The 27,741-nt window shown below is 38.1% G+C and overlaps 1 protein-coding gene across 1 annotated transcript in view; it reads left to right on the forward strand.

The window, feature by feature from the left end:
* Positions 1 to 27,741, forward strand: part of USP24 (ubiquitin specific peptidase 24) — a 154,683-nt gene that overhangs the window by 51,421 nt on the left and 75,521 nt on the right. Inside the window, 14 exon segments of the mRNA XM_031969046.1 lie at positions 566 to 601; positions 987 to 1,052; positions 8,119 to 8,184; positions 9,758 to 9,832; positions 11,224 to 11,382; positions 13,385 to 13,499; positions 13,647 to 13,750; positions 19,235 to 19,342; positions 20,017 to 20,112; positions 20,201 to 20,362; positions 20,518 to 20,565; positions 25,087 to 25,194; positions 26,419 to 26,568; positions 26,917 to 27,048. Of these exon segments, the coding sequence (XP_031824906.1) occupies positions 566 to 601; positions 987 to 1,052; positions 8,119 to 8,184; positions 9,758 to 9,832; positions 11,224 to 11,382; positions 13,385 to 13,499; positions 13,647 to 13,750; positions 19,235 to 19,342; positions 20,017 to 20,112; positions 20,201 to 20,362; positions 20,518 to 20,565; positions 25,087 to 25,194; positions 26,419 to 26,568; positions 26,917 to 27,048 (1,425 nt within the window).

Genomic DNA, 27,741 nt, shown 5'->3' on the forward strand with positions numbered 1-27,741 from the left:
TCCCTGTCTTTAGTTGAATAATTTTATCCTCATCTAAAGAGATCATTTTTTTAATTTTTGAAATGGAAAAATGAATGGAATACAACTATAGAAGGGTACTTTTTTGGGAGGATGGGGAGATACATTAATCATTTAATCCAGTAGAAAATAAGTGGTAGATCTGAATGAGAATTTACATTGGTATATTTAGATGAAAAGTCATTTTCTAAAAAAACCTTAATCTGCAGCTCTATATATCATATAGCTAGAAAAATTAGATCCCCCCCCCCCAGAAAAAAAAAAAAAAACAACCAAAACAAAAAATTCATGAATACCATTTCCTGAACTATAGGTGTGTGATAACTGGAACCCACAGAAAATTCATAGAAATCAGAAGATTCAGAGTTATAATGGACCAAATGATCTAAGTCCCTGTTATTAATGGGGTGATTGATATGCCTGTGTCACTTGCCATGTATATGGCTTTTGTCATTATAGCTGAACCACTGGTACACATTCAGTGAAAGGATTTTGAAAATCAAGATAATTTTTGTTGTTGCTAATTTTGCATCTCCTTTTCTTATAGGAACCTCATGGATGGCTTGTGGATTTGGTTAATAGGGTAAATAATTTTTCCTGTGACTTTTTTTTTGGTGGGGGGGAGGCTTGAAGTAGAGCAGGCCATAATTTTTATTTTTAGAATGCAGTGGTCTTTGTTCTCAAAAGATAGTAGACTTATAGGGAAATCTTGATTTGGGCATATGAAACAATATAAGATAAGGTGTTTTGCCCTCTGTTTTTTGTGGTCCTCTTTTTATTAATGCTTTAAATTTCCTTTCCATTTGCATCTGAACAGTTGTAGTGTGAATGAATTTGAAAATTAGAATCATATCTTATGTTCAAAACTCTCAGGCCAGATTACTAATGAACATATTAATGAACTGTTTGCTGAAAGTTCTTAATTCCCATTGTAGTATACTAATAATTCATTTTTGTTTTGTTGTTAGTTTGGTGAATTAGGTGGATTTGCAGCAATTCAATCTAAACTTCATTCAGAAGATGTAGAACTTGGGGTAAGTTAAACCATTGTATACAATCATTTAGAGAACCTCCCTGTAGGACTCTATGAAAAACATTTCCCAGGAGATTAGGTTTGGCAAAAGTTGTTGATGTGTAAACTATTGCCACAGGGTAATCCGAACTAGTGTGTAGAGTATGTTCAGCTCTGTTTGAAATAGGTGATCTGGTGGCTTTTAGTTGCTTCCTGCTGAGTGACTAATGATTACTTTAGAATCAGTTCTCTCATTTGTTCAGTAACCACCAGCGTAGTAAAGGGTAGAGACTGACCCAGACTCAGGCCCAAAGAGGTAGAGATGAGACACCAGCAGGCACATATAATACACACCAATAATCACACATATTAACAGTCAGCACCATCTCAACAGCCACATGGGCTGCCTGCCGGGATTCTGGTTCTTCCTTCCCAGAGGTCTACAGTTGGGGCAAACTGCCCATCTTTCAGACAGGGTTGTAGAAATCTTCTGTTCCTCTAGGGATTATGTGGTTATCCTTTGAGAGAGTGCACACACACAGATGTGCATGTACAGGTATCTCCACACAGCTCTCTCGGGTCATGGGACATATTAGAAGGTCCTCAAAAGTTGGAGGTTAGGGATGTGCTTGCAGGGTAAGATAGGAACCATTTCCTGGCTGCAAACAGCTCCTAACAAGAGTAGAAAGGCCCTTGACCTTAGGTACCACTCTAAAAGGAAGGCTCTTTGTTCTTCAGTATAAGGCTACAGATTTTCTTCCCCTTTGAATCTAAACAGTTGTTTATTTTTCAAATTACTGTTAACTCTAGTTCCTTGAGTGAGTGGGATGGCCCTAGGTTGTTACATCTATGCTGAAAGAATTTCTAAAAGACAGGGTTTAGGTTTACTTTCCCTGCTCAAGTAGTTCATCCTATCTTACAAGTCACCTCAGAGTTGAAGTAGTGCCACCCATAACTATCAAGAAGCAAAGAACACATAGTGGGAAGTTTTATTGCCTGCCATCATTTCTATTGACATTTTAGAATTGTTAGTGTCAGATCCAATTCTAATTATCCTTTAAACAGCTGTCTGGAAGTTGTCAATCAGATTTTTTAAAAGCAGCAGTCGAGATGAGATGATCTTCAAGGTCCCTTTCTTATTCCACAATTCTGCCCTCTAATGATTTTATGGAATTACTTTGATTTAACAAAGATAACACAAATAAATATATATATACATGCCTAGTATAGCTAGGCCACATTGCTTTACTTTTTTTATTAATTACCTTTATATTCTTGAGCTTTTGTACTTCCAGGTGAATTTTGTTATTTTTTTTGGTATGGCACTGAATGTTAATTATTATTATAAGTAGAACATTAATTTTATGGGTAGAAATTAATAGGTATAATTGTCTGTTATATTGGCTTAGCCTACCTGGGAGCAATTAATCTTCTCTAATTGTTTAGCTCTGACTCTGTGTGAAAAGTGATTTGTAATTGTGTTCATGTAGTTCCTGAGTTTGTCTTGGCAGGTAGACTCTCAAGTATTTTATATAGTCTCCAGTTATTTTAAATAAAGTTTTGCTTTCTGACTATTGGTGCTGGCTTTTGTTGGTAATATATAGAAATGCTGATGATGTATGTGGGTTTAATTTTAATCTTGCAACTTTACTAAAGTTGTTAATTATTTCAACTAGTTTTTAAGTTGATTCTCTAAGTAAACTATTACATCATTTGCATAAATTGCAAATTTTGTTGCCTCATTGCCTATTCCAATTCTTTGAGTTTCCTTTTTTCTTATTACTATATTTCTATATAATATTGAATAATAGTGGTGATGATAGGCTTCCTTGCTTCATTCCAGTCTTATTGGAAAAGCTTCTAGCTTATCCCCATTATAAATAATACTTGCTGATAGTTTTAGATAGATACTACAAGGAAAGCTCCATTTATTTCTATGCTGTCTGGCGGTAATAGGAATGGGTGTTATATTTTGTCTGAAGCCTTTTCTGCCTCTCTTAAGATAATTTCTGTTGGTTTTGTTATTGATATATGGTTGATTCTGCCAATAAATTTCTTATTATTGAACCAGTCCTGTATTTCTGCTATAAATCTGGTCATAAATGTATGTTCTTTGTGATAATATTGCTGTAATTGCCTTGTCTAGTATTTTATTTAAAATTTTCACATCAGTATTCATTAAGGAAATTGGTCTATAGTTTTCTTTGTATTCAGTTGACCTGATTTGAGTATCAGTACCATATTTACGTCATAAAACAAATTTGGGTAGGACTCCTTTGCTTATTTTTCCAAACGTATTTATATATTTCCAAATAAATTTATCTGTATATTATAGTGTTGGACTTAATTGTGGGTTTTCTCCCCCACATATTTGATAGAATTCACTTATGAATCCATCTGGTTCTGGGGATTTTTTTCCTTAGGGAATTTATTGATGACTTATTCAATTTCTTTGTTTTAAAATAGCGTTACTATTTCTTTGTTCTAAAATAGCATTACTCAGGTATCCGATTCGTCTATTAATCTAGGCAATTTATATATTTGTAAATATTCATATTATTTCACTTAGATTGTCAGATTTTTTGACATGTATATCCTTATAATTGCTTTAGTTTCTTCATTCATGAATTCACCCTTTTAATTTTTATACTGGTAATCTGCTTTTCTTTTCTTTTTATTAAATCAAATTAATAATTTATCTTATTTTATTTATTTTTTTCATAAAACCAGCTCCTTGTTTTATTAGGTCAATGGTTTTCTTGCTTTCAGTTTTATTAATATCACTTGATTTTCAGGATTTCTAATTTGGTGTTTAATTGGGAGCTTTTATTTTGTTCTTTTATAGTTGCTTCCTCAATTCATTGATCTCTTCTTTATTATTGATGTATGTATTTAGAGATGCAAATTTCCCCCTAAATAAAGCTTTGGCTGCACCCCATAAATTTTGGTATGTTGTCTCATTATTGTCATTCTCTTTGTCTTGACTTGTTTGATTTGAATTTGACTTGTTTGGGGGCCTCCAGCTGGCATTTGATGGTGTGGGGCTAAAGCTCAGAACAAGGACCAGGGCTTCCTATCTTTAGTCTAGGAATTACTGTAGAGAGATGTTGATGAGACACATGGCAGAGGAGGAGGGCATTGTATGAGAGTGCAAGAATGTATGGGCCTGTAAGCTTGTCTTTTATCTGATCAATTAATAAAATTATTGTTTCTGATTGGTTCTTTGATCCACTTCTTTAGGATTAGATTTTTAATACAGTATGATCTGAAAAGGATATATTTAATATTTCTTTTTTTCTGCCTATAAGATTCTGTGAGGTTTTCATGCCCTAGTACAAGTCAGTTTTTTTGTGTCGGTTATATTCCTTTCTATTCTCTCCCATTCAGTTTTTCTCTAAAGGTCTGTCATCTAACTTTTCTTCTTCTTCTTCTTCTTCTTTTTTTTTTTGTCATCTAACTTTTCTAAAATTCTGTTCACCTTCTTAACTTCTTTCTTGTTTGGATTTTTGTTTTGTTTTTTGTGTTTAAATTCATTTAGTTCTGAGAGAGGAAAATTGAAATCCTCACTGAGCTTAGTTTTACGTCTGTTTCCTCCTGTAGTTCATTTAATTTCCCCTTTAAAAATTTGGACATTATACTGTGTGTGTGTGTGTGTGTGTGTGTGTGTGTGTGTGTGTGTGTGTGTTTCAGGTTGATATTACTTCATTGTCTATGGTTCCTTTACTCTTTGTGGGTGTCTGCTTCAGATGTGTTTCTTGTGAAAAACATAGTAGGATTGTGATTTTTAATGCCCTGTGCTATTTGATTATATTTTATGGGTAAGTTCCTCCTAGTGACATTAACAATTATGATTACTAACTGTATTTTTCTCTATCCTATTTTCACCCATTTATCTCTCCCCATTCTTTCTCCTTTTCCCCTCCCTTTACTACTCCCTTCATTGATTTGCTTCTGAACACTGCGTCCCCCAGTTTCCTGTCTCTTCTATTAGTCCCTACCCCCCTCCCCCCCCCCCCCCCCCCCCCCCCGTTAACTTCCTTTCCGTCTACTTCCCTGTATAGTAAGGTATATGCTTTATTCCAACTGAGCATGTATGTTGTTGTTAGCTCTTTGAGCCATTTCCAATGAGAGAAAATTCAAGCATTCTCATCCAGCCCAAACTTTCTCTTCTTTGTAGTAGCTCTTTTGCACCTCTTTTAAATGGGAGATAATTTATCCCATTCTATCTCTTCTCCCAGTGCTGTTCTCTTTCTCACCCTTTAATTTTTTTTCATCCTATCTTAGTCGCCTTATGTGCTCTTTTTTTTTTTTATGTACTTGTTCTTATCACTGCCCCAATAATGATTAAGTTCTCAAGAGTTATAACTTTATTAGGAATATAAACTATTTGATTAACTTTATTGAATCCCTTATGTTTTCTCTTTCCTGTTTACCCTTTTCTGCTTCTCTTCAGTTTTATATTTGAATGTCAATGTTTCTGCTCAGCTCTATTCCATTGAAGGCTTTGTTTTCCTCCTGGAGGATTCTACTCAGTTTTGCTGGATAGGTGATTCTTAGTTGTAATTCTAGCTTCTTTCTTTCAGATGTATTTCTGGAGTAACATATATGCCAAGCCTTCTAACCCTTTAATGTAGAAACTTTTAAATCTTGTGTAATCCTGATTATGGCTCCATGATACTAGAATTGTTTTTGGGTTTTTTTGGGTTTTTTTTTTTGTTTGTTTTTGTTTTTTTGTTTTTTTTTGACTGCTTTCAATATTTTCTCCTTAACCTGGGAACTCTGGTATTTGGCTCTGATATTCCTGGGAAATGTTACATGGGGATCTCTTTCAGGCGGTAATTGATAGGTTCTTTTGTTTTCTATTTTACCCTCTGGTTCTAGATTATAAGGGGATTTTTCCTTGATCATTTCTTGAATATCTGTGATATACAGCTTCTTTTTGATCATGACTTTCCAATAGTCCAGTGATTCTTAAATTATCTCTCCATTTTATTTTCCAGTATTTCACGTTTTCTGTTTTTTTATTATTTTGATATTTTTTTGTTTGTTTATTTCTTGAGATTTTATGGAGTTTTTTCCTTCCACTTTCCTAATTCTGATTTTTAAAGAATTATTTTCTTTCAGTGACCTTTTATGCCTCTTTTTCCATTTGTTCAATTTGACATTTTAAGGAGGTGTTTTCTTTGATGGATTTTTGTGCTTCTTTTATCAAGCTGTTGACTCTGTTTTCATGATTCTCTTGCATCACTCTTGTTTCTTTTTCTAATTTTTCTTTTGTCCTTATTTGAGTTTTAAAATCTTTTTTTTTTTTTTTTTTTTTTTTTTTTTTTTTTTTTTTTTTTTTTTTGAGCTTTCTAGGAGTTCTTTTTGGGCTTAAGACCAATTTACAATTTTCTTTGAGGCATTGCTTGTAGACAATTTGACATTGTTGTTCTCTTCTGAGTTTGTTTTGCTCTTCCTTGTTACTATAGTAACTTTCTGTGATTAAGTTATCTTTTTTGATTTGTCTTTTGCTCATTTTTTCTGGTTTATTTTGTGACTTTTTATGTTAAAATGGGGCTTTACTTAGTCATGTTGGAGGGGGGAGGCGTTGCCCCAAATTTCTTGTTTGGTGCTACAGGGCCTCACCTTCCCTAGGGACAGCTTAGGGCCTGTCTGCTGGCTTGATGAACACTGCTTCTACTGGACTGCATCCCCCTTTTTACCTCAGTGAGATAGACCTTTCCTGGTTATCCTTCTAAATTGTCTTGGACTGGAAAATTATTTCAACCTGTGCTTTCGGTGGTTCAGCCATTCCAGAATTTGTTTTGAGATGTTACTTGATAGTTTAGAGCTGAATTTTGGAGTGTTTTAAGTGATTTCCTTCCATACTCTGCCATTTTGGCTCTACTCCCAGTTTTTTGATTTTTTTTTTTTTTAAATCATAGTAATCAATGTCTGCCATAGATAAATGAAACTTGAAATCTGGATATTGTAATATTTTTACCAGCTCGGAAATGAATTGAAGGAAAACCATTTTGGTAGCTGTGGGTGAGATGAGGCTGGGGTAGGCTGCTGTGGTGGGGACAGAGGATGCTGAGAAGTAAAAAAAAAATGGTGAATATGTGGAGAATAATGCCAAGGTTATAAGTCTTGAATATTGGAAAGACAGAAATAGCCAAATGCAGCCAAAGAGTGAGGAGAATAGCAGACTCTGCTTTAGGGATGTTGAATTTTACTTATTTGGGGGCCTCCAGCTGGCATTTGATGGTGGGCTAGAGCACAAAACAAGGACCAGGGCTTCCTATCTCTAGTCTAGGAGTTACTATAGAGAGATGCTGATGAGACACACGACAAAGGAGGAGGGCAGTGTATGAGAGTGCAGCAATGTACTGCACTTGCAAGCTTGCCTTTTATCTGAGCTCTTCCATAAGGGGATGGTTTGTCAGCCTAATATAAATAAAGCCATTACCACAAACAGCCTGCGCAATTGGATTATGATTCGGTCCCTGTTCCAGTTCCTGTGCAATTAGATCCTTGTCCTCAAGAAGCTTAAATTCTAATGAATGAGACAATCTGTAAATTAGATCATACCCCAAAAATGCAGAGCAGATGGAAGGTTGCCTCAGATTCCTTTCTATTCCCATTCAGTTTTTCTCTGTTCTCAGCTGGGAGAGGAGAGAAAGCTTCATGCAGGAGGTGACAATGAAACATCAGGAATCCATTTCTCTGCACACACTTTAGTTCTTCACACACTCGTTCTACTCATGAACTTATGTAGTAGAGGTTCCTCTCGAGTTTTTGGATGTTCTAAGAAGCTTCCCAACCTCTGGGTTCCTTTCAAAAGAACAGATACAGGGCTCATTGTCCTGCTCCATGCATGACTGACAGCTGTTGACAAGGTTTTGTCCTTGTTTTTAATAAGAAGGGAAAGGGAAGTGCTGTTTGGGGAGTGACTGACAAGTTTGTTTCTGTGTCTTAATTAGAATCATGTAAAATAAAATGAGAAACACAGAGTGTCTCTTCTGGATGGAGAATTCTGCCTCATCTTGAAAGGGGAAGGAAGCAGCTTTGGACTCATCTCACTGTCTTCTGTCTTTTTTTTCCAGGCTGTCTCTGCGCTAGTCCAGCCACTGGGGGTTTGTGCGGAATACCTCAACTCCTCAGTTGTGCAGGTAAAACCAAAGCATCAACACCCAAATGAGCCAAGAAATTACACTACGTTTAGAATGAGGTGATGCTAATTGTAAGAGTAATACACAGCTTCTTGCAGTTTTCTTAGAAGATTGCTTAATTCAAAGGGAAACCGTACCCAAAATTCTATTTCTTAATTTGAAAACTGGATTGTTTGAATGTAGTTGATTTGAAGAACTTTTCTCCCCTTTTCCCCTTGCGTTTAAGTTAATAGACATTAATAGTGCATGGTACTTTATTTGCCCATAGCTTATATTCTTTTTCTGATAAAGAAATCATTTTAGGTGATACCAAAAATATTATGAAATGAACAGATGATTTTAAGAATACAAATTTTTTTGCTCTTAGCTCATCGTGGGTTCAGTTCTCCTCTAGAAAAAGTACTAAAGTATCTGTAAGGCTACAGCGTGAAGGTTCTGTTTCTTTCCCCATTTTGGCCTGATAAACTTTTATAATATCCAGTTGATTTTTCAGTAGTCTTCAGCACATAAATGGGAAACATTCTGGTTGGTTTACTGAGCTGTTGGGCTCCAAGAGAAGCTGGGCAGATAGATCCCTACCAGATTGATTCCTTATAAGTAGCAAAGCTCAGTGTGGATAGCCAGGGTTCTGAAATTAGATCTCACATCTTCAGAAATCTCTAGATTTCTGGGCCAGGATGTTTGGGGCCATCAGGGTCAAGAAAGCTGCAAGAACTAGTGTGAGTGTGTTGACTCTAGCTTCCTTCTAAAAAGAGAGAAAGCCAAGCAGTCCATATAAAGTTCCATTTTTATGTAGTTTTGGGGATGCTTACAAAATACTTTGCAGGTTGTCTCATTTGACATAACCCTGTAAATAGTTAGTGTAATTATAATTGTCTTCATTTTTACATGAGAAAATGTAAAGCCTTCCAGGGTTACATTAAATTGTGGAGGTAAATGTATTTAGTACAGAATTAAACTCCCTTTCCTGCAACTAAGGAAGTATTTCTAGGGTATTCTTTGCTAGGTCAAGGGTAGACCTCTTTTCTCACTGACTCTATGAGGCAGGAAGTAGAGGCATTAGCTATTCCCATTTAGCAAATCTCTTAAGCTTGGAGATTCAGTTCTGGATCTCTAGGATCCTTTTCCAGCATTCAAGTACCATGCTGTGGTTTTTTGCTATGAACAAATAAGCCTGCAAGAAAAATCATAGTCCTAATGAATAATGTGCTCTATTTTTTTATGCTGGGGCTAATGTGTTTATTAGTAACTTATCTGCCAAATATTTTTTAGCAGCTAATCACTTTACTTCATTGACAGATTTAGATCCAATTGTCTCTGGATCTCTTAATATTTTAACTAATTCTCTCATACTAGAAATATACTCCAATTAAAATCTGTTTTAGAGTTTAAATGACTTGACCAAAGTCACAAATCTAAACAGTGGATCTGGGACTTAGATCCACTTCTCTGGCTGTTCCTATGGCATCTCTTCTGTCAAAGGCAACCAACAAGTTAGATCTGTGTCCTCATTAAATTTTCATTCCTGCTCTAAAGCATGTGTCTATCACACTATGGTGTTCTCTTTACACAGCCAATGCTTGATCCGGTCATTCACAAAATGATTAAATACGTGCAGAGTGTGGAAGAGAAGGATCTGAAGGACAAGGTAAATTGTGAGAGCCCCTCAGTCTTCCCCTAAGACAAGGGGGTACACACAAGCCGGTGGATTAAAAAGGAATATTTAAATTTGCTTCACAACATTTTTATTTTTGAAATGTCGTTTCTGTGTTCCCTCTGCTCATGAGAATGAACATAGAAATTCTGTTGGTGTCTCTTTTCTGTTTTAAAAAGAGCACGTTGATTTTTTACTCCTGGTGTTACAGGTCTAGGCCTGTGGGAAGTCTTGATGCCTCCCTTTTTAAGCCTTCTTTACTTAACCAGTGTAACATTCCCTAAAGACACTGGAGGACCTCGAGCTCTTCAGTCATTTTCCACCAGCACAGGTTCTTGTGGCATGGAACCACAGGCAGAATCCCAGAGTCTGTTGGTTTGAGGAGCAAATGGTTGCTATTGGACAGGACTCCTTTTCGCCCTCTCCTTGCCTGGGCCCTGATCATCACCTAGCTGGACAGGGGTGTGGCCCGTCCTGCCATCCTTCCCTTTATAACCTGCTGTTTTTTCCTCCTCCATTTGGGCCCTCAGCCCCTCGCCTGGGGCCCTGGCTCCAGCCTCCACCCATTTCAGGGGACAGCCCCTCGGCCTCTACCTTCAGGAACCTACCTCCAGCACCACCAGAACATCTTTTCCACAGCCCTTTCCTCCTTGGGATCCTCTCCTACTAGTCTCCCCTTCCCACGCTTGTGATTCGGCGGCCCAGCTCTTTGTTGCCTGACCCCAGCTTGCTGCTCTTTCCCCCTTGTTTCTCTGGCTGAAATGCCTCCTTCCCGGTCCTTTCTAGCACCTTCCTTCTGAGGCCATCTCCACTCGTTATGATCTGAGCTGGACAAATAGGTACATTCTCTCCTCTCCTCCCCCCACCAGGTGTTTTCGGTGCCTAATTGGCACAGTGCCTGGCATGTAGTAGATGCTCAATTAATGCTTTTTAACTCCCTCCCTTTTCAGTCTTCTCTCAATCCTCTTGCCCTTTTTATACAATTGTCAAACTAGATTATTTGCTTCCCTCCAGAGATGTGCTGAGTTTTGCCACCACCTTGTCTACGCTAAAGTTTTTGTTTTGAATAGAATTCTCTCTCTTCCTGTGCTGCTTCCATCAACCCTTGGAAATCTCCCTCATCCTCATGTCCTGCCCTGCTCCATGAATCCCTCCCTAACATCCCCAGCAGCCTTTGGTAGTTCTTGCTTGAGCCCCTCTCTCCCACTCCGCTGTGGGGGGCAGGCTGTATTCACCCCCGACTTCTCTCCAGTAGGGGCAAGGACCATGATTCAGTTAGTTAATCTTGGCATTTTCTCTCTTTGCAGTAGGTGTTTAGTGAATGTTTGTTGGAATTCCAGCTTCTTTTTCAACTTTTCCAAGAAATGTTTGTGATTCTTGTCTAGAGGCTGGTGAGCATCCCTGAGCTCCTGTCGGCTATTAAACTGCTCTGTATGCGCTTCCAACCTGACTTGGTGATGGTGGTGGATGACCTGCGGCTGGACATCCTGCTCCGCATGCTGAAGTCGCCCCATTTCAGTGCCAAAATGAATTCCCTCAAAGAGGTGAGCATCGGCATCGCTTTAGTTGCAAAAATTCCCATGTTATAGCAGTATTTCCAGAAGAAACTTTAAGCAGAGTTGGAAAGCATATACCAAGAGCCAGAGTATATTGATTGTTAACCTGGAGGATGTGCATGTGATCTAGGCTTGGTGTTGTAAATAAGATGTTTGTTTTCTTTTTAAATGCCCTCCATTGATGGTCTTTTATTGGTCTGTTACTGTCATTTCCAGATATTGACCCTCCCCTCATTTTATAATTTTTTCCTTGTGACTTAGAAAACTGGTTTGGCCAAACTGCCTATTCCAGTGACTCCTTTTCATTGTGTATACCGCCCTGGCTCCCCACAGAGGAGGGCAAGGAGGATAGAGGAAGGCTTTGCTACTCGTGGCTACTCTCAGTTACTCATAGTCCAGCTTCCTGGTTGTGATCCTTACTTTGTCATTGAGCCTATTGTTCTCCTGCTCATCTCCCTAGATTCTCTTCTAATTCCTCATATTCATCATCCGCATAGCTTGTTTGACAATTAGCATCTCTAAATGGGGGAGGTGGAGGTGGGAAATGAAAAGATCATCATTATTCTTCCAAACCCAAAGCCTTTCAGTCCTATGGAAATGTGTGGAGGGGGGAGAGGGGACAGGTAAGGAATTCTACTAAGAAGTCAAAAGGGGCTTGGTCTCCAGACTGGCTTGGGAGCTTGCTTGTCACATCATCTTTCTGGATTTAGTTTCTCCCCTAAAATGAAGGTATAAGCTCCCTTCCATCCAAATCATGTGATCTACTCTTTTATTCGGAGAAAATTTAGTTATCCAGGTATTTACATAATTAGTAAAAGTAGTTATTTCCATGTAGCCTTTGAAAGAGGGAGCACATATTTACAAAGAAGAAACTGAAGCTCCCAAAAGTTGTGCTTTATTCAGCATCACCCAGCTGTGCAGTGACGGATCAGTTTCTTCTTCCTCCAGTTCTCCAGAAAGAAACCAAAAACATTTAAGCTGATTAGCTCTGGGCCAGCTACCATTGTAAGGGTTGAGAAGATGAAGAGAAAATTGAGTAAGTTTTTCAGAGAGCAGGGGAGACAGCACACAGAGAGAGCTGCCCGCTTGGGTGCCAAAGGGCCATCATTCAGGCCATTTCTATTTTGGGTAGAACTGCACAAACTTGAGTCAGCGTGACAGGCTGGTTGGCTGTCCACCTAAGGAGGAGAGTTTTTTGTCTCGGTAGAGGGCAGAGAAGCCCTTTAAAAGTCCGTGGCTTTGGGAATCAGGTCTCCCAAGATCACCTTTCTGTGACTTAGATTTTCTCATCTGAAAAAATGAGGAGGTTGAACAAGTTCTGGGTCCTGTTGTCAACTGATGGATTTTTCTCACCTCAGATATTTGGGATAAAAGCAAAATGTTTGAAATCTTGGTCTAATAAAAATGTCAAAAGGACATGTTGTTTTCACCACATGCCATTCTTGCTGTCCCATACACATCCTCTTATCTTTAAGCCTACTTTCTACAGGATTATAATAGTTTTATTTTTAACAGTCAAAATATTAGAAACATTCTCACATTTTTAGCTATTTCATTCTAATGGAGAAGGAAATTCAAAGTTTGGAGAAAGTATACAAGTTAGCATCTTGGCCAAAACTTCTCAATAAGTAGGGAAAGAAAGAACGTTTTAAAAGAAGTGTTTAAATTTTCAAAGACAATCTTTTATTAAAATTGGAAATTTTGGAAAGATACATATGCTAAAAGTAAATTTCTCATTGCTTGTCATCAAATTAGACAGGAAATCCCATTCTGTGTTTAAAATGACTCTTCTTCTGCAAGTCGTCTTCATTTTTAGTAACTGGCTATCAGTGCTTTGTGAGATGCTTTTACTAATGCTGGTCCATGTTCCATTTTGCTGGCTTTGTACAAGTCACAGGTTATGCCACTTGAACACACTTGGTTTGTTTGGAGGGATTTTTAAAATATTCATAACAGCATTTAGATTTCAGCCACAATACTCTCTTATTAGGTAACCAAACTAATAGAAGACAGCACTTTATCCAAATCTGTGAAGAATGCAATAGATACAGACCGATTATTAGATTGGCTAGTTGAGAACTCTGTTCTGTCAATCGCATTGGAAGGTAAGCGTTTTCATAAAATGTAAACGGCTACTTTGAATGTCTTAGGCTTTAAAAAATGAAATGGCAAGTTGGTATTGGCTTGTTTAATTAAAGTTGCATTTAGAGAGTTGGTGTTGAACATATCTTCTGTGCTGTTTCTTCTGTTAGGTAATATTGATCAAGCACAATATTGTGATCGCATAAAAGGAATTATTGAACTACTGGGCAGTAAATTATCTTTAGATGAGCTCACAAAAATTTGGAGAATACAGGTAAGTGCTGTTTTTATTCTCTTCTAGTCTAATGTTGAAACTTTTGAATTTCACTCCTTTCTATCTCAGGCTTCAGTAATATATTAAATGTGTATGGTGTATAGCTAAAGGCATGATTTATTATGAAGTAGATGCTATAGGGAATAGTGCTCTCAGTGCTGCTATATCAGCTGTGAATACTGTATAATTTTACCACATCCTACAAAGATATAAGCATGTTCCATCAACTTCATTATAAAACATTCATTTGGATTTGATTTTTAAGTAAATTCAGTTGCTAAAATGGCCTTAAATTTCTGTGCTAGACTGTGGTGTTCTCTTCTTTTGTATAATATATGATGGTTCTCTGGGAGCAGGTTTCTTGGGGAGGTTTTCTGGAGGCAGCCTTAGTTTCAGTTCCAAGTAATAATCACCCCAAATACAGCCAGGAGTTAAAATCCAATCTTTTATTGTCTCTTCTAAAATAGCCCAGTTAGCTTTCTTTGGTTCCAAGAGCTCTCGTTGCTAGTCTTTTGCCTCTGCCACCTTCTGCCTCTAGCTCAACTCCGACTCCTGGCAATCTTCCGAACTGACTGACTCCACTGACTCAGCTCCTTTTTATCCTCTTTTAGAGGTGTAAACTCAAAGGTTGAGTCCTCCTCCGAGAGTGGGATTATGGGAGGTGTGAATCTCATACTGAATTCTGACTTGTGAATCTCCCAAACTTGTGAACTAATGTGTGTGAGCTAATGTGCGAACTCTCAAAGGTGCAAACCCAAGCACATAAGCATTGCTTCCATAAATTCCAGTTGAGTCAACACCTTGTTTCAAGTTCTGGCCCATAACACTAGACTAAAATATATTTGAACCCTGTGATTGTGGCCAGATGTATGCTGTCTGTTTTTGTAGACCCTTGAGAGTTGGAAAACCGAGAACTCCTAGACCTTCAGGATTTCTATGACTTGGCTTTAAGTTCTGAAGAGGGTCAAGTTTTGTTACCATATTCCTCTGACTTATTGTCATAGTTTCACTTCATTGCTCTTTCATAGAAATAGTAGAGATTATCTTGATACATGGAAGAATAAGGGAGAGGATTTTTGACCCAAGCTGAGAAGTTGAGAAACTGCTTGGGTTTTTGGATCAGTTTGATCAATTTTAAGCCACTTTTATTTTTTCCGGTTACTAGCTCTCCCTCTCCAATACCATCAATCTTTCTCCGCCCCTGCCAAAGCACAAAGCTCGAGTTGTATTTAATTTGAAGTTTCATGGGCTGCACTGTTGACCTTTGTCTGAAATTAAACTTTTGCAGGGAATAAATGGGGATTTGATTTGGATTCGATAGTATTTACATTTTAAAATTAATCTTGGGAAAAGTTGAGATAGATTTTATATAAGTAGTACTCAACATTAATTTTCCAAGTCACTAATATGTATTTGAAGTTACATCTCTTCTTTCCTTCTACCTCACCAGTATTTGGAGAAACAACTAGTAGCTCAGCAAGAAAATGTGATTCAGCATATGCCCTCAGTGGTATTTCTTTTCTTGTCTCTCATTCCTGTCCCTTTTTAATTAAGGCAGAAGTCATTCAGCCAGTAACTTGACTCAACATCTAATAATAGTAGTTACTGCTGGAGATTTTTAGGTTGATACAGTTGACACTGATTGTGAGAATGTATCTATGTCTAAAGTACTATAGAAGTCATTCCGTGTTGTCAAAGGGTATGGAGTATGTCCATGGTCTGGCACTAATAGCAACCGTTTTTTCTTGTGTGTGTGCCTATTAACACAAATCTATGGTTTTATTGATGGGACCACTCCCTCCAAGAGGCAGGTCTCAGCCCTGCCACATTCGGTGGGGTGAGAGGGGGACACTGATATTCTTGACTCTGTTCATAGTAAGCACTTTTCTATTCCTTCGCTTTCTTTCCTTCCTCCCTTAACTCAGTCACTTAGGCTCATTGGGGTCAACAGAGGGCCTACCAGACCAGTGCACAGATAAGTCAAGGGAGGACTGGCTTCCCAGACAAGGAGATACTTGTTGTCAGAGTGACTTAGAGCGTGGAGAGCTAAAGGGACTCACCTGGGCCATGTTGTAAGTGTGTTTAGAGGCAGGACCTGAACCTGGGTTTTGTTCAGTTAAATCCAGTTAAAATCATGGCTTTATATGTAGAAGCAGAGGAGTCCTTAATGTAGTTTGCAAGCTCTGTCTAAAACTGAGCAGTGATGTGATCTGTCATAGAAGGACCAGAAAGCCAGGGGAAGCAGGAGGAAAAAGAACTTCCTTATCACCACCGTTACTGGCTGTAGTTTTAGGAATGTTGTTGCGATGGGACAAGAAAGAGAGATGAAGGGAATAATCATGGGCCAGGAAAAAAAGATAAAAGATAACATATTTTTTAGAGGTGAGACAGTGATTTACTTTAAACCTCTAAGGAATTAGTGGGGGGGGGGGGGGGGAATAACTTGAAAGGAGCAACCAGTAAAATAATAGGAATAAAAAGGGATATTGGGTTATCCCAATAAATAGGGATAGAAAAGGAACTTGTGAAAATCATCTTTTTTCAATATTGCAAATAAAATTCAATAAGAGAAAAAGAAATTCCATTTTAAATAGCTACAATAACTATAAAATTTCACAGTTAACATTTCAAGACACAATTGGGTTTTATAGGAATATAGGACTGAGAAACCTTCCTACCTGACTCAGTTCTCTGTTCTTTATTCTGATAATACATGTATCATCTAATCTTAACTGGTATAAAGATTAAATGGAATGAGGACTTTAGAGCTACAAATGACATTGAAGCTAGGCCTTGAAAAATAGTGAGTTTAATAGTAGTATTTCAGAAAGTGGAGCTCAGCGTATTACCTAGGTTTTAAATGCTTATTGATTAGAGTTGCTAAATATAAAGGCTATTCAAGATACAAGTAAGGTAATGTGCAAAGGCACCAAGAGACTGGAAATGACTGAGACTAGATTTGAAACAAAAGTGTTGAGCTGCTCATAGAATCGACAGTTTTTGATAACTAATTTGATACTTTTAGTAAGAAAAGAGAAAGAATAATTTCTCATTGATCTAAACATTCTTCATCATTTTTCAAAAATTGTTTTATAATAACTTGAATGTTGGCATAAACAGAAACAAATGAATATGTAAAATAAAGAATAAAACCTTAATATTTAATACAGTAAAAACCAAACACCTTAACATATAACCACAAACAGTCATACACACCTGTGTTGATAGTGTTCTGGTTGTTGGACTGTATTGTCTTTTTATATTGACACCAATGTCATTTCATATAGACCTTTTCTGTAGACATCATAGTTGTGGACTTCTTTATTACATTGCCATAATATTCTATTATAGCAGCACGTCACAATTTAATTCAGCTGTTCTCTAGTTATTGGATATGTAATTGATTTCCCTTTTTTTTTCTGTTACAAATAAAAGTATTTGTGAATATTTTTGTATAGCTCTGTCCTTTTTTAGATTTTTTTTTTTTTTTTTTTTGAGGTGATAGCCCTAATAATGGAAGTCCTGGGTCAAAGAATATGGTCAGAGAATATGAGATTTGGTGGGGGCTTCATTAACCAGGAAATTGACCCATACCTGAAGGAAATCCCCATCATGACAAAAGGGTCATGATTAGAAAGGGTCAGATTGAAAACTTCACCACTTCCTAAGGAAGTCCATTTTGCTTTGGGGCAGCTTTCCTTCTGATCTATTGTATTGTTGCTGATTCTCTGGCAGGCAGTGCCTGTGATGAAGATCAGCTTTATCAAGTCAGAATATTTGGTTCTGGTCTCTGTGAAATGCGTACATTTTCCAAATTAGTCAAACCAGAATTCATGAGTTTTACTGTAAAAAGACAGTGTTTGTCTTCAAGGAACATAATCTTTGTGATTTTTTTCCATTAGAGCTTGGATGTTGAAGGAGTGGGCTTTAGGAGCTGCTTCATTCAGCGTGCCTTACAGAACCCCAATCACATGTTATTAAGCCCTAGAAGGCACTTTGGGTTTGAATTCCACTGGAAGGTCCCAAGTCATCTTCATCCTAGAACAAGCTTGGTCCCAAGTACTCCAGCATTCAGCTGTTTGAGGTGCAGGTCCCTTGTCATATTCAGGTTTTGTGACCCCATTTGGGGTTTGTTAGCAAAGATGTAGGAGGGTTTGCTCATTTCCTTCTCCAGCTCCTTTTATAGATGAGGAAATGATGCAGAAGGCTTCAGTGACTTGCATGGGGTCAGAGAACTAGGCTGGATTTGAACTAGGAATAGTAGTGCTTGGGGCTCTGTGTGAGGTGGTGCCCTTTGACTGCTCCTAGGTCCCTTTGGGTTTGATGGGTCTCCTCTCCCATCTCTGCTCCCTTTACCTTCTGCTCTGTTGGTGTGTGAGGGCCTCAGCCTAGTCAAGTGCTTGTGTCATCACTAATGTGGAACCGTCGCCCGAGCAGCTCACCTCCACTCTTAAACCTCAACTTATTCATGAATGTGTGTTTATTCCCACACGCCTGCTCATGCTTATGCTCTGTTTCTCTTGCTCCTTTAACCTGCCTTTCATTTGAGCTGCTTCCTCAAATTGTGGCTGTTTCCTCACTAGCCACTCTTTCTGTGGCCCCTTACAATACAATCTTAGCTCCTTAATAAAACTTTCTCGGGGTACTTGAGTGTTTCCTCGTCAAGGCATTTGCCGTGTTTTCTCGTGATCCTTGAAAATGTCATTTATTATTGGCCTCGTTCACCACTTCTTGGCAGTTCTCCCTTGAGTGCTGCCCTTCCTGGAGCTCTTGGGGCTCCTGTCGGTCTTGGGCCAGCTCTGCCAGGTTCTAAGAGAAAGTGGGGGTAGGTGCTGGAATGACTTACTCCACCTCCTGGTTCCCTTTGGGCTTTTGGCTGCTTTAGCAAGGCGAACTATTGACTGACTTGCCAGAATGCTCCAAACCAAGGAAACCCCAGCTTTTAGTGTGACGTCAGCCTCATGATCTTCCCTCTCATAAAGGGGGAAGGAAGTGCACGACTCCTGAATTTCCTTAATCCAGTTAGACTTGGATTCAGGACATCTATTCTCTCCTCTGTTAAATAGGGATAACTATCCTAACAAGGACATTATTATTATTGAGAACACGTGAAATAATTTCTGTAAACCAGTTTTTGGAATTTTCAAGTATCATATAAATGTTTTTGATTAAGAATTGTGACCCCCATGGTATTCTTCTCCTCATATAGTATTCGGGTCTTTTTTGGAAAGATATACATAGTTATTTTAGTATTTGCTTTCATCCTGTATTCTTAAATCTAAAATGTAAAATTATTTAAATTTATTTATTTATAAATTTATTCTTTACTCTAAAATGAAAGATTAACATTTATTGATGATTACTAACTGTACCTCTTTTGTTAATTGTAATCATGTCAGTTGATCTTTCCACTATACATGTATTTCACTACTGTTAAAGACAGGATTAGGAAAACTCCAGTATCTTTTTCCCTTCCTCTTTCAGGCAGGACAGTCATCCACTGTCATTGAGAACATCCACACTATTATTGCTGCAGCCGCTGTGAAGTTCAGCTCAGATCAGCTGAATCATCTCTTTGTCCTCATCCAGAAGGTATGTGCATGGTAACATTTATTTATATGTCCTCAAATAAACATTTTTTATTTTAGCTTTCATTTTCTAGAGGGCTTTTTTTTAGAGGCCCATGGGTGAGGGAAAAATAGGACTATGTGACAAATTATTCCTTTATTTGTGATCATTTGATGTAATTTTGTGTATCAAACAGAAAAATTGCATGTCAAATACAAACATTTGATACAATCCAGATCCAAGAACCCTAAAGTCTTAGACGTAGATCTGGAATAGATGTAGAAGCTGGTTAGTCCCATCTCTTCATTTGATGGAGGAGGAAACTGAGGGCTAAACAGGGTCATTTTTCCCCCCATATTATCCGAGGAGAATTGGAGGTGAGGATTGCCGCCACTGACCCCAGAGCTGATGTCTGCACCCGGGCTACCCCAGCTCCCAGCTGAGAACCATCTACTCTTGACTCTGACTTTCTCAGGGGAGAAGAAGTTCTTGGGGTCAGTAGGCAGTGGTTATGCAATCACTGGCTGCCAAGGCCCAGATGGACGTTCTTTTTAGGCTGGACTGGGAGGTGGGTGGAGGCCTACAAGAGAAATGACCTCTTCTTCCTCTTTCTGTCTCATGGCTGTTCTGCCAAATGGGTACCACCCTCAGTCCTCAGCAACTTGACTTCATTCTGTCCTTTTATGTTTACGCTGCAGAGCTGGGAGACAGAAAACGACCGAGTCAGACAGAAGTTGTTGAGCCTGATTGGGCGCATTGGCCGTGAAGCTCGCTTCGAGACCACCTCTGGAAAGGCAGGATACCAGACAGATGTTTCAATTGCGATGTAGTCTTTGACACCTTCTGTCTCCCCAGGGGCTCACGTGCCTTCTGTCCTTGCAGGTCCTTGAAGTCCTCTGGGATTTGGCCCATCTGCCCACCTTGCCCAGCAGCCTCATTCAGCAAGCTTTGGAGGAGCACTTGACCATCCTTAGCGACGCCTATGCGGTGAAGGAAGCTATCAAGAGAAGCTACATCATTAAGTGCATTGAAGACATTAAACGGGTATAAAACCTGGCTGGGTGCAGCACGGTCATTCTCTAATCATCAGCGAGATGCCCCCGTGGGACATTCTTCCTATCCTGGAGCCTGGGCTTAGGAGAGTGGGTAGCCACTGGTTTTATTGAGATACTTATATTTCTTTTAAAATACATTTTCAGCCTGGAGAGTGGTCAGGTTTGGAAAAAAACAAGAAGGATGGATTCAAGGTAAGAATTTGCTGATTGAACCTACTTGAAAGTACACTAGTGGTAGGGGGATTGTAACCCTTTTAACAATCCCCTTTTAATATTTCCTCTCTTTAAAATAGTTACGTATGGTGTTCAAAGACAGACTGTATATTTCAAGACTGATTTTTTTATGATTTAGATTTCAGACTTTATTATTTCAGTTAGTGGTGATTGGTTTTCTATCATTCATCATGAAAAACTATTTAGTGACCCAGGGGAAGAGAAAAAACACTTGTCAGAGATCATGGTTTTTAAAAATTCAATTTAGTTTTTTCCTTAAAAAGAAATATGAAGCATTTAATTTAGATTCTGTTGGCAGTTCCCAATTCTTTTTACTTTGGCTCTTCCCACCCATTGAGAAAGCAAGAAAAACATAACTTATTACAAGTATGTGGGCAAGCAGAGCAAGTTGCGCATTAGCCATTTCTAAAAATTGAATTTCCTTTTTCCATCTGTTCCGATCCCTGTCTGGAGCCTGAGAGCAGGTTTCATTCCGAGTCCTAGGCCTGTTGAGTCCATCAGAACTCCTCAGTCTTTCCAAGTTGTCCTTAATATACTACTAGTTAGCTATACAAATTGTTCTCCAGATTCTTAAAGCATTTCTTTCAGGAATAAGAAAAATGAATGAAAAAAGTTTATTTAGAGCTTAGCCATCACCTATATACTGACCTGGGTTTAAAACACAATTAAAAGCCCTCCCTGCCCTGCAAGGGAGCTAATATTCTAACACATTTCCAAATGGTGGCAAGGAAGGATTGTTCTGGTCTGGGTATTGACAAGGTAGCTTTCTTAAAAAGTCATTTGGGTTAGTTTTCCTCTGCCTTTCCTATTCACAAGCCCCACACTCTAGAAGGAGGATACTTAGTTCTGTAGTGAGGCTAATTGAGGGGGTAGAGAAAGAAAAACATCCAGTGGAAGAAAGAATGGTTCAGAATTGATTGTCTGTAGTATTGATGCTTCATGGTTCTCTGACTGAGAGAAAGAAGGTGGAGAAGAGAGAAAACCGGAAAGGAAAGACCTTGGAGTAACTCCTTGACCTGTCGAGTAGTGGGTAGGCTTTTGATGGCCCCACTCGGAATGGACAAGGCCGATATCACCAGCAGACACCTCCCTCTATGAGCCATCACCAGGGGCTGGGGGCTGGATGTGGGGACTCTGCACTCCCAGCTTGATGAGGAGGCATTCCATCCTCCCTTTTAAAAGCACAGAGAGCATTGTTGGTATATTCAGAAATTTCCTCTGAAGCTCAGTCTGCCATCAGGAGTCCATTGTTGTGTAATTTGCAAGGGCCACTTATGTGTGTTCTGTTTCACTTTTCAGTGATTTTTACAAGGACTAGGTAGTTTGATTTCTTAGGTTTTAATAATTTGTAAAGGGAAGGGGTGTATGATTTTCTTGTTTATGGAAAAAATTATTTGTTCAGATTATGGTATAGGCCTTTTGTCAGGTGGAATGTTTCTGAATATTCCCGGGGAGGGTTGTTGTTGTTTTCAGTGTCTCAGTTAATGTGGGTGCCTTTTTCTTTGGCTTTGAATCTCATCCAGAATTATTAAAGTGGTTCCAATCTTAAGTAAGAACAGAGACCCGTCTTCATTCCCAGCATCACTCACCTTTTCTTTATAGTTAATGAAAGATAAAGCAGGAAGTGCCCAGGAAGTGACTTCTGAAACTGAGTATTCTATTCCTTCCTTTCTGAGTGCCATTAGCTCTTTGGCTCTTCTTGGGGGTGGGCCTACCGCTCCCTTGCTGCCTTTTTCTCTTTACTTCATTCACATTTTAATTCTTAAAGAAATTTCTTTAGAGTCTTTTTTTAAGGATCCAAAGGCAAAATCCTTTTTACACCCCTTCCCCAGCCCAGTGAATTCAGTGCCCCATAATTTTGTTGCTATCCCATTGGCCCTTAGTCCTGTATTGCTGCTAAAGGTGATTTTCTGTGCTGTGCCCTTTCCTGCCAGGCAGCAAGGTGGGCTGACTGGGGATTGTCTCCCTGTCCGGCTTCACAGGAACTAAGAAGAGGGTAAGAGGAGATCCCCCTCCCCTCCTCAGCTCCCTGTCTCCTCTTCCAACTCACTCCCTTCTCACAACTGTAGGCTAATAGCTGCCACACTCCCCTGTTGTTTGTTCAGAAATCCTGACTTGCACCACTGTAGCTTCTGCCAGGATATTTTGGGCTTCCTGGGGCTTTTCTCCTCCCTACTCCCTATATCAACCTCCCTTTTTCCTGTTCTCCTTTTTCTTCTTTTTAAAAAATGTTTAAGTTTAAATGTTCTAACACAACACATTTAGCTAAATACAATAGACCCAATTTAATAAATCAAAATACCTTTATACTTTCAATCTATTATCTCAAGTCTTCCATTCCCTTTTTTAACAAAGAAGCTGAGATGTCACGTTTCTCTCTGTTGTCTATCCTCTGTTATTGTTCCTAATACAGTTACAACACAGATAATGGGTAGTTTGGCAAAGAGAATGATATCCTGCTCTCTTCCCTTTTATTTAAAAAAAAAAAAACTCTGAATTGACTTAGGTTAAATTAGTTTTACCCTTTAAGTTATATTTGAGATAATCAGTTTTAACTTATAAAGCTATCAAGTCTTTTTTTTTTTTAATTGTTAAAAGACACTTGGTTGAATTGGTACCTACCTTTTTTAATCTCCTTTGAATACCATCTTCCCATCTTATAGTAAGAATTAGTCAAGTCAGGTTGTATCAAGTTGTGTTTTGTCAGAAGTTACTCCTGTAACCAATCCCCCCATGTTAGTGGAGGTGGTGCATTAAAAGAGTCACGTGATCTGCAAATAACATTTTTTCAGTATCTTAACATTGGAGAAGCTATGTGGGCAGAATAAAAAAAGACCAGTCTTGGAAGTATCTAAGTCCCAGGTTTTATGTTGACTTTTTTTTTTTTATTTATTGAGAGAATCGATTAAAAATTGGAAAATTTTTGGAAAACTCAAAAATCTGGTAATCCAACCCTAACTTCTTTAACTGGCCATAATAACACTGATTGCTAAAGTCATGGTGGTTTTAATGTTTTATGTTTTTAAAAGTACCAGTCAGGACTTGAAGAGACATTTTCACTTTTAGGCATTTCCATTGGAACAGGAATTTTTCTTTGGCCCTTCAGAGTGTCTTCCACAAAGTACAAACTTGACTGATACTTAATGCTTTTCCTTGTTTTCCCTCTCTTAAGTTCATGTAGGCACGGGGTCCTTATATTGATGCATTTTTTCCAGAGCTTTGTACTTATTTTTCACTTTGTTTTTCTAAATGCTGTGAAATTTTAATTAAAGAGACAACAGAGAAAATTAGGGATTGGGGGGAGTATTCTTGTGAATAAGGAATTGAGCTTTTTATTATTAGTTCTCAGTATTTTGATTCTAGATGCTAAAATTGCTATAATCATATATATGCCACTCGAATTTCTGTGTCTTAGAATGTAAAATAATATAATCCCATTGTTTAAAAGGAATTATTTTTGGAAAGTAATTCTTTAAAGTCAAGAAAACCGATTTATAAGAGTATTAGAAACATGATATTAGCGAAAAAAATGTACATCTGATTGGCACTAATGAAACTTCAAAGTCCAAATTTTATGAGTACATTGAATATTCTCTTGGATCTTTGAATTTTGTGTTGGTCCAGAATTCTCATATGAGGTTTAAAATTGTGTATGTATGTGTGTTTGAAAAATACTATGGAGAGACAGCTTGTTAAAGGGGAAGGGATAATTGGATTAAGTCAGGTGACAGGTTCCGATGTTAGCTCTGGAGCTCTTTAGCTTTCTGTTAGTGAGTAGTTTGTGGAATTGTGGTTTCCTTCTTTATAAAATGAGTAATCCTGTGGCCCACCTCACAGGGTTGTTGTGAGGCCTGAGCTTTGTTAATCTCAGCATTCTCTGGAAATGGGGCTTATTGTTAATGATGGGGACAAAAACGGCGGAGGTCAGGAAGGATCATCTCTTTAACAGAGTCCTGCCTTGGGATCCCGAGTCCCTGATACTTGAGCTCTGCTGGATTTGGCTCCAGTCACTTTCATTGGAATCTGAATAGTATCACACAAAGCCAGCTTTTAATTTCCTTTTATTATTAGATGAAGAAAGATTGATTACTTGCCAGCCCTTTCATTGAAATATGGGCATTAGGTCTTTGCCAGCAGCTTCTGACTTCTGTCAATGCCCTGGCAGGATGGACTTGCTAAGAGTCTATCTCTGGAGTTGCTACTTCCCTGATGTCCAGGGAGGGCCTCATGTATTTGCCACCCCTTCATATCTCTTCCTGTATGGAATACTTAGTCCTAGGAAGCTGCATGCAGGATAAGGAGACTCGTCCTGGGGGTGACAGGAAGCCAGGTGGCCCCTGAACCCTGGGAGAGAAGGGCAGGAATGGGTGCTGGAGAAGCAAGACGAAACCGCTGGTTCTGTCTTTTCTTTCATTAGTGGGAAGGCTCGGCACATGCTGTGTGTCTCTTCATTTGATTGTCATTCATTTTTTGTTCTAGTCATCCCAGCATAACAACCCCCAGTTTGTTTGGGTGGTCCCCGCTTTACGGCAGCTCCACGAGATCACCCGATCATTTATAAAACAAACCTATCAAAAGCAAGACAAGGTAAGAGTGCTTGCTAGTATCTAGTTGTGTCACAAGCACAAAGGCAAGAGGTGGGTTTTTTGTACGTGTAAAGCAGCAAAAGGAAATCCTGGGCTTTTATAGCGAGCAGCTTGTGGGTGGATCCTGGGCTTTCTCTCCTTTTCTTGAATCAAAATAAATGTTTGCCTTTTTATTTCCTTAAACCCTTTGAAGTATGTACCTGAAGGGAGACAAAGTTATAATATTCTTCTAGTGTTTTCTGAAGGAGGAAAAAAAAACAATAGCTTAAGGTACTTTGTAAGAAATAGCTGCCTCAGGTCAAAGCATTTACTCCAAACTTGATTTGAGAAAATAAATAGAGAGAAATGATTCTGATAAAAAAAAACATTTTTCATAGTAGAAAAAACACATTGCATGTGGCAGCTCTCCTCAACAATGAGAGGATTCAAATCAGTTCCACTTGTTCAGTGAAGAGAGCCATCTACACCCAGAGAGAGAAACATGGAAACAGAGTGTGGAACACAACATACCATTCTCACTGTCTCTGTTTTATTTGCTTGAATTTTGTTTTCTTTCTCAGTTTTTTTTCCCTTCCTTATTGATAGAATTTTTCTGGTGCAGCAAGATAACTATATAAATATGTATACATATATTGAATTTAACATATATTTCAACATATTTAACATGTACTGGACAACCTGCCAGCTAGGGGAGGGAGTGGGGGGAAGATGGGGAAACTTTGGTTTTGCAAGGGTCAATGCTGAAAAAATTACCCATGCATATACCTTGCAAATAAATAAAAAAAGGAATGAACTAATTAATTTAATTTAAAAAAAAGAAAGAAAGAAAAGCACACCATTGGGTTTTCCTTGTTGTTTTAGAGAAACAAAATGGGGGTAGCTAGGTGGTGCACCAGCCCTGAAGTCAGGAGGACCTGAGTTCAAATATGGTCTCAAACACTTAACACTTCCTGGCTATGTGACCCTGGGCAAGTCACTTAACCCCAATTGCCCCACCAAAAAAATAAAATAAAATAAAATAAAGAAGCAAAATGTGTCATGGGTAGGATGAGGAAAAGGCTTTCCACATAAAGGTAGGATTGGGTTCCTCTTGTTCCACATGGAAACTAAAAAAAATCCTCAAGCCTTCTAAGCCACCAATATGAAATCTAAACATAAGTTTGTATGAATATGGCACAAGAATTATGTAGACTCGTAAACTTTACTTTTCATTGTTTTCCCCAAGAGCATCATTCAGGACTTGAAAAAAAATTTTGAAATAGTCAAACTGGTAACGGGAAGTTTGATAGCATGTCACCGACTTGCAGCATCTGTATCAGCACCTGGGGGCTTAACTGGTTCAACACTGGTGGATGGCCGATACACTTATCGGGAGGTAAATTGTGCATTATGCTTTCATAATACGTAAAAATATTAAAAATGCCAGTTGTATTTCACTGGCCAGAAGTATTGAAAATTAATCTTGATTTGGGATTCATCAGTATGTTAAATATTTATTTGGAAGCTTTCATAATTAACTTTTATTGGCAGCTAAAAGTCAGATATAATTGCCACATAGCTAAATTTGTCATAATTTAATCCTCTTAAAACAATGAAATATAAATGGCATTAGTATGTAATCCTTAAATTTCCTTTCTTATAAATTATATCCAAAATCAAATTATATATTTTGTTTAATTTATACATGACTAGAATGAGCTAAGTACAATTATCTCTCTTTCAGTATTTAGAGGCGCACTTAAAATTTCTGGCATTTTTCTTGCAAGAAGCCACTCTGTATCTGGGTTGGAATCGAGCTAAGGAAATCTGGGAATGTCTTGTGACGGGACAAGATGTTTGTGAATTGGATAGAGAGGTAAGAAACTGTTTATATGTGGGAATGTGTGAGGCTTCATTATGTTTCAAATAATGTTCACCTCTTTCTCACTCATTCTGTTTTTAAGTACTTTCAATAGAAATATCTTTTATGAGTGATGGGTCATTTTAAAAGTACATATATGATACGTAGACATATGTTACATTCTAGTCCACATTAAATTCAAAATGTATGTCACTTAAATGTCAACAATAAATACCACAAGAAAATTAGAAGAAAAACATCATGAACTAGTCACAGCTGTGATAGAAGGAAACTTCTTTAAAAGGGGACAAAGGCAATTACAAAATAAAAATTAAAAATGATTCAGCATAAACAAAAATTAATGCATCTAAAATAAGAAGAGAAATGGTTGAGTGGGAGAATAGCTTTGTATCAAGTTTTTCTGGAAAGGGTTGGTGTTCAAGGTCTAGAAAGATTAACAGAAACATACACATGACCACAAGTCCTTCCCCAAGAGATAAGTGGCCCAAGGACATGAACAGTCAGTTCATTTCAGGGAATTGCAAACTGTGAACAATCCTCTGAGGGAAGGTTTCAGTTCACTAACACCATGAGAAATACAAATCTAAATAGTGCTGACATTTTACCTCAAATTCGGCAAAAGGCAAAGATGAAAATAATGACTTTGGAACTCAGATAACACAAGTACAGGATGAAATTCTTTGTGAA

The sequence above is a fragment of the Sarcophilus harrisii genome, chromosome 4 (assembly GCF_902635505.1).
Source record: "Sarcophilus harrisii chromosome 4, mSarHar1.11, whole genome shotgun sequence".
Taxonomy (NCBI): domain Eukaryota; kingdom Metazoa; phylum Chordata; class Mammalia; order Dasyuromorphia; family Dasyuridae; genus Sarcophilus; species Sarcophilus harrisii.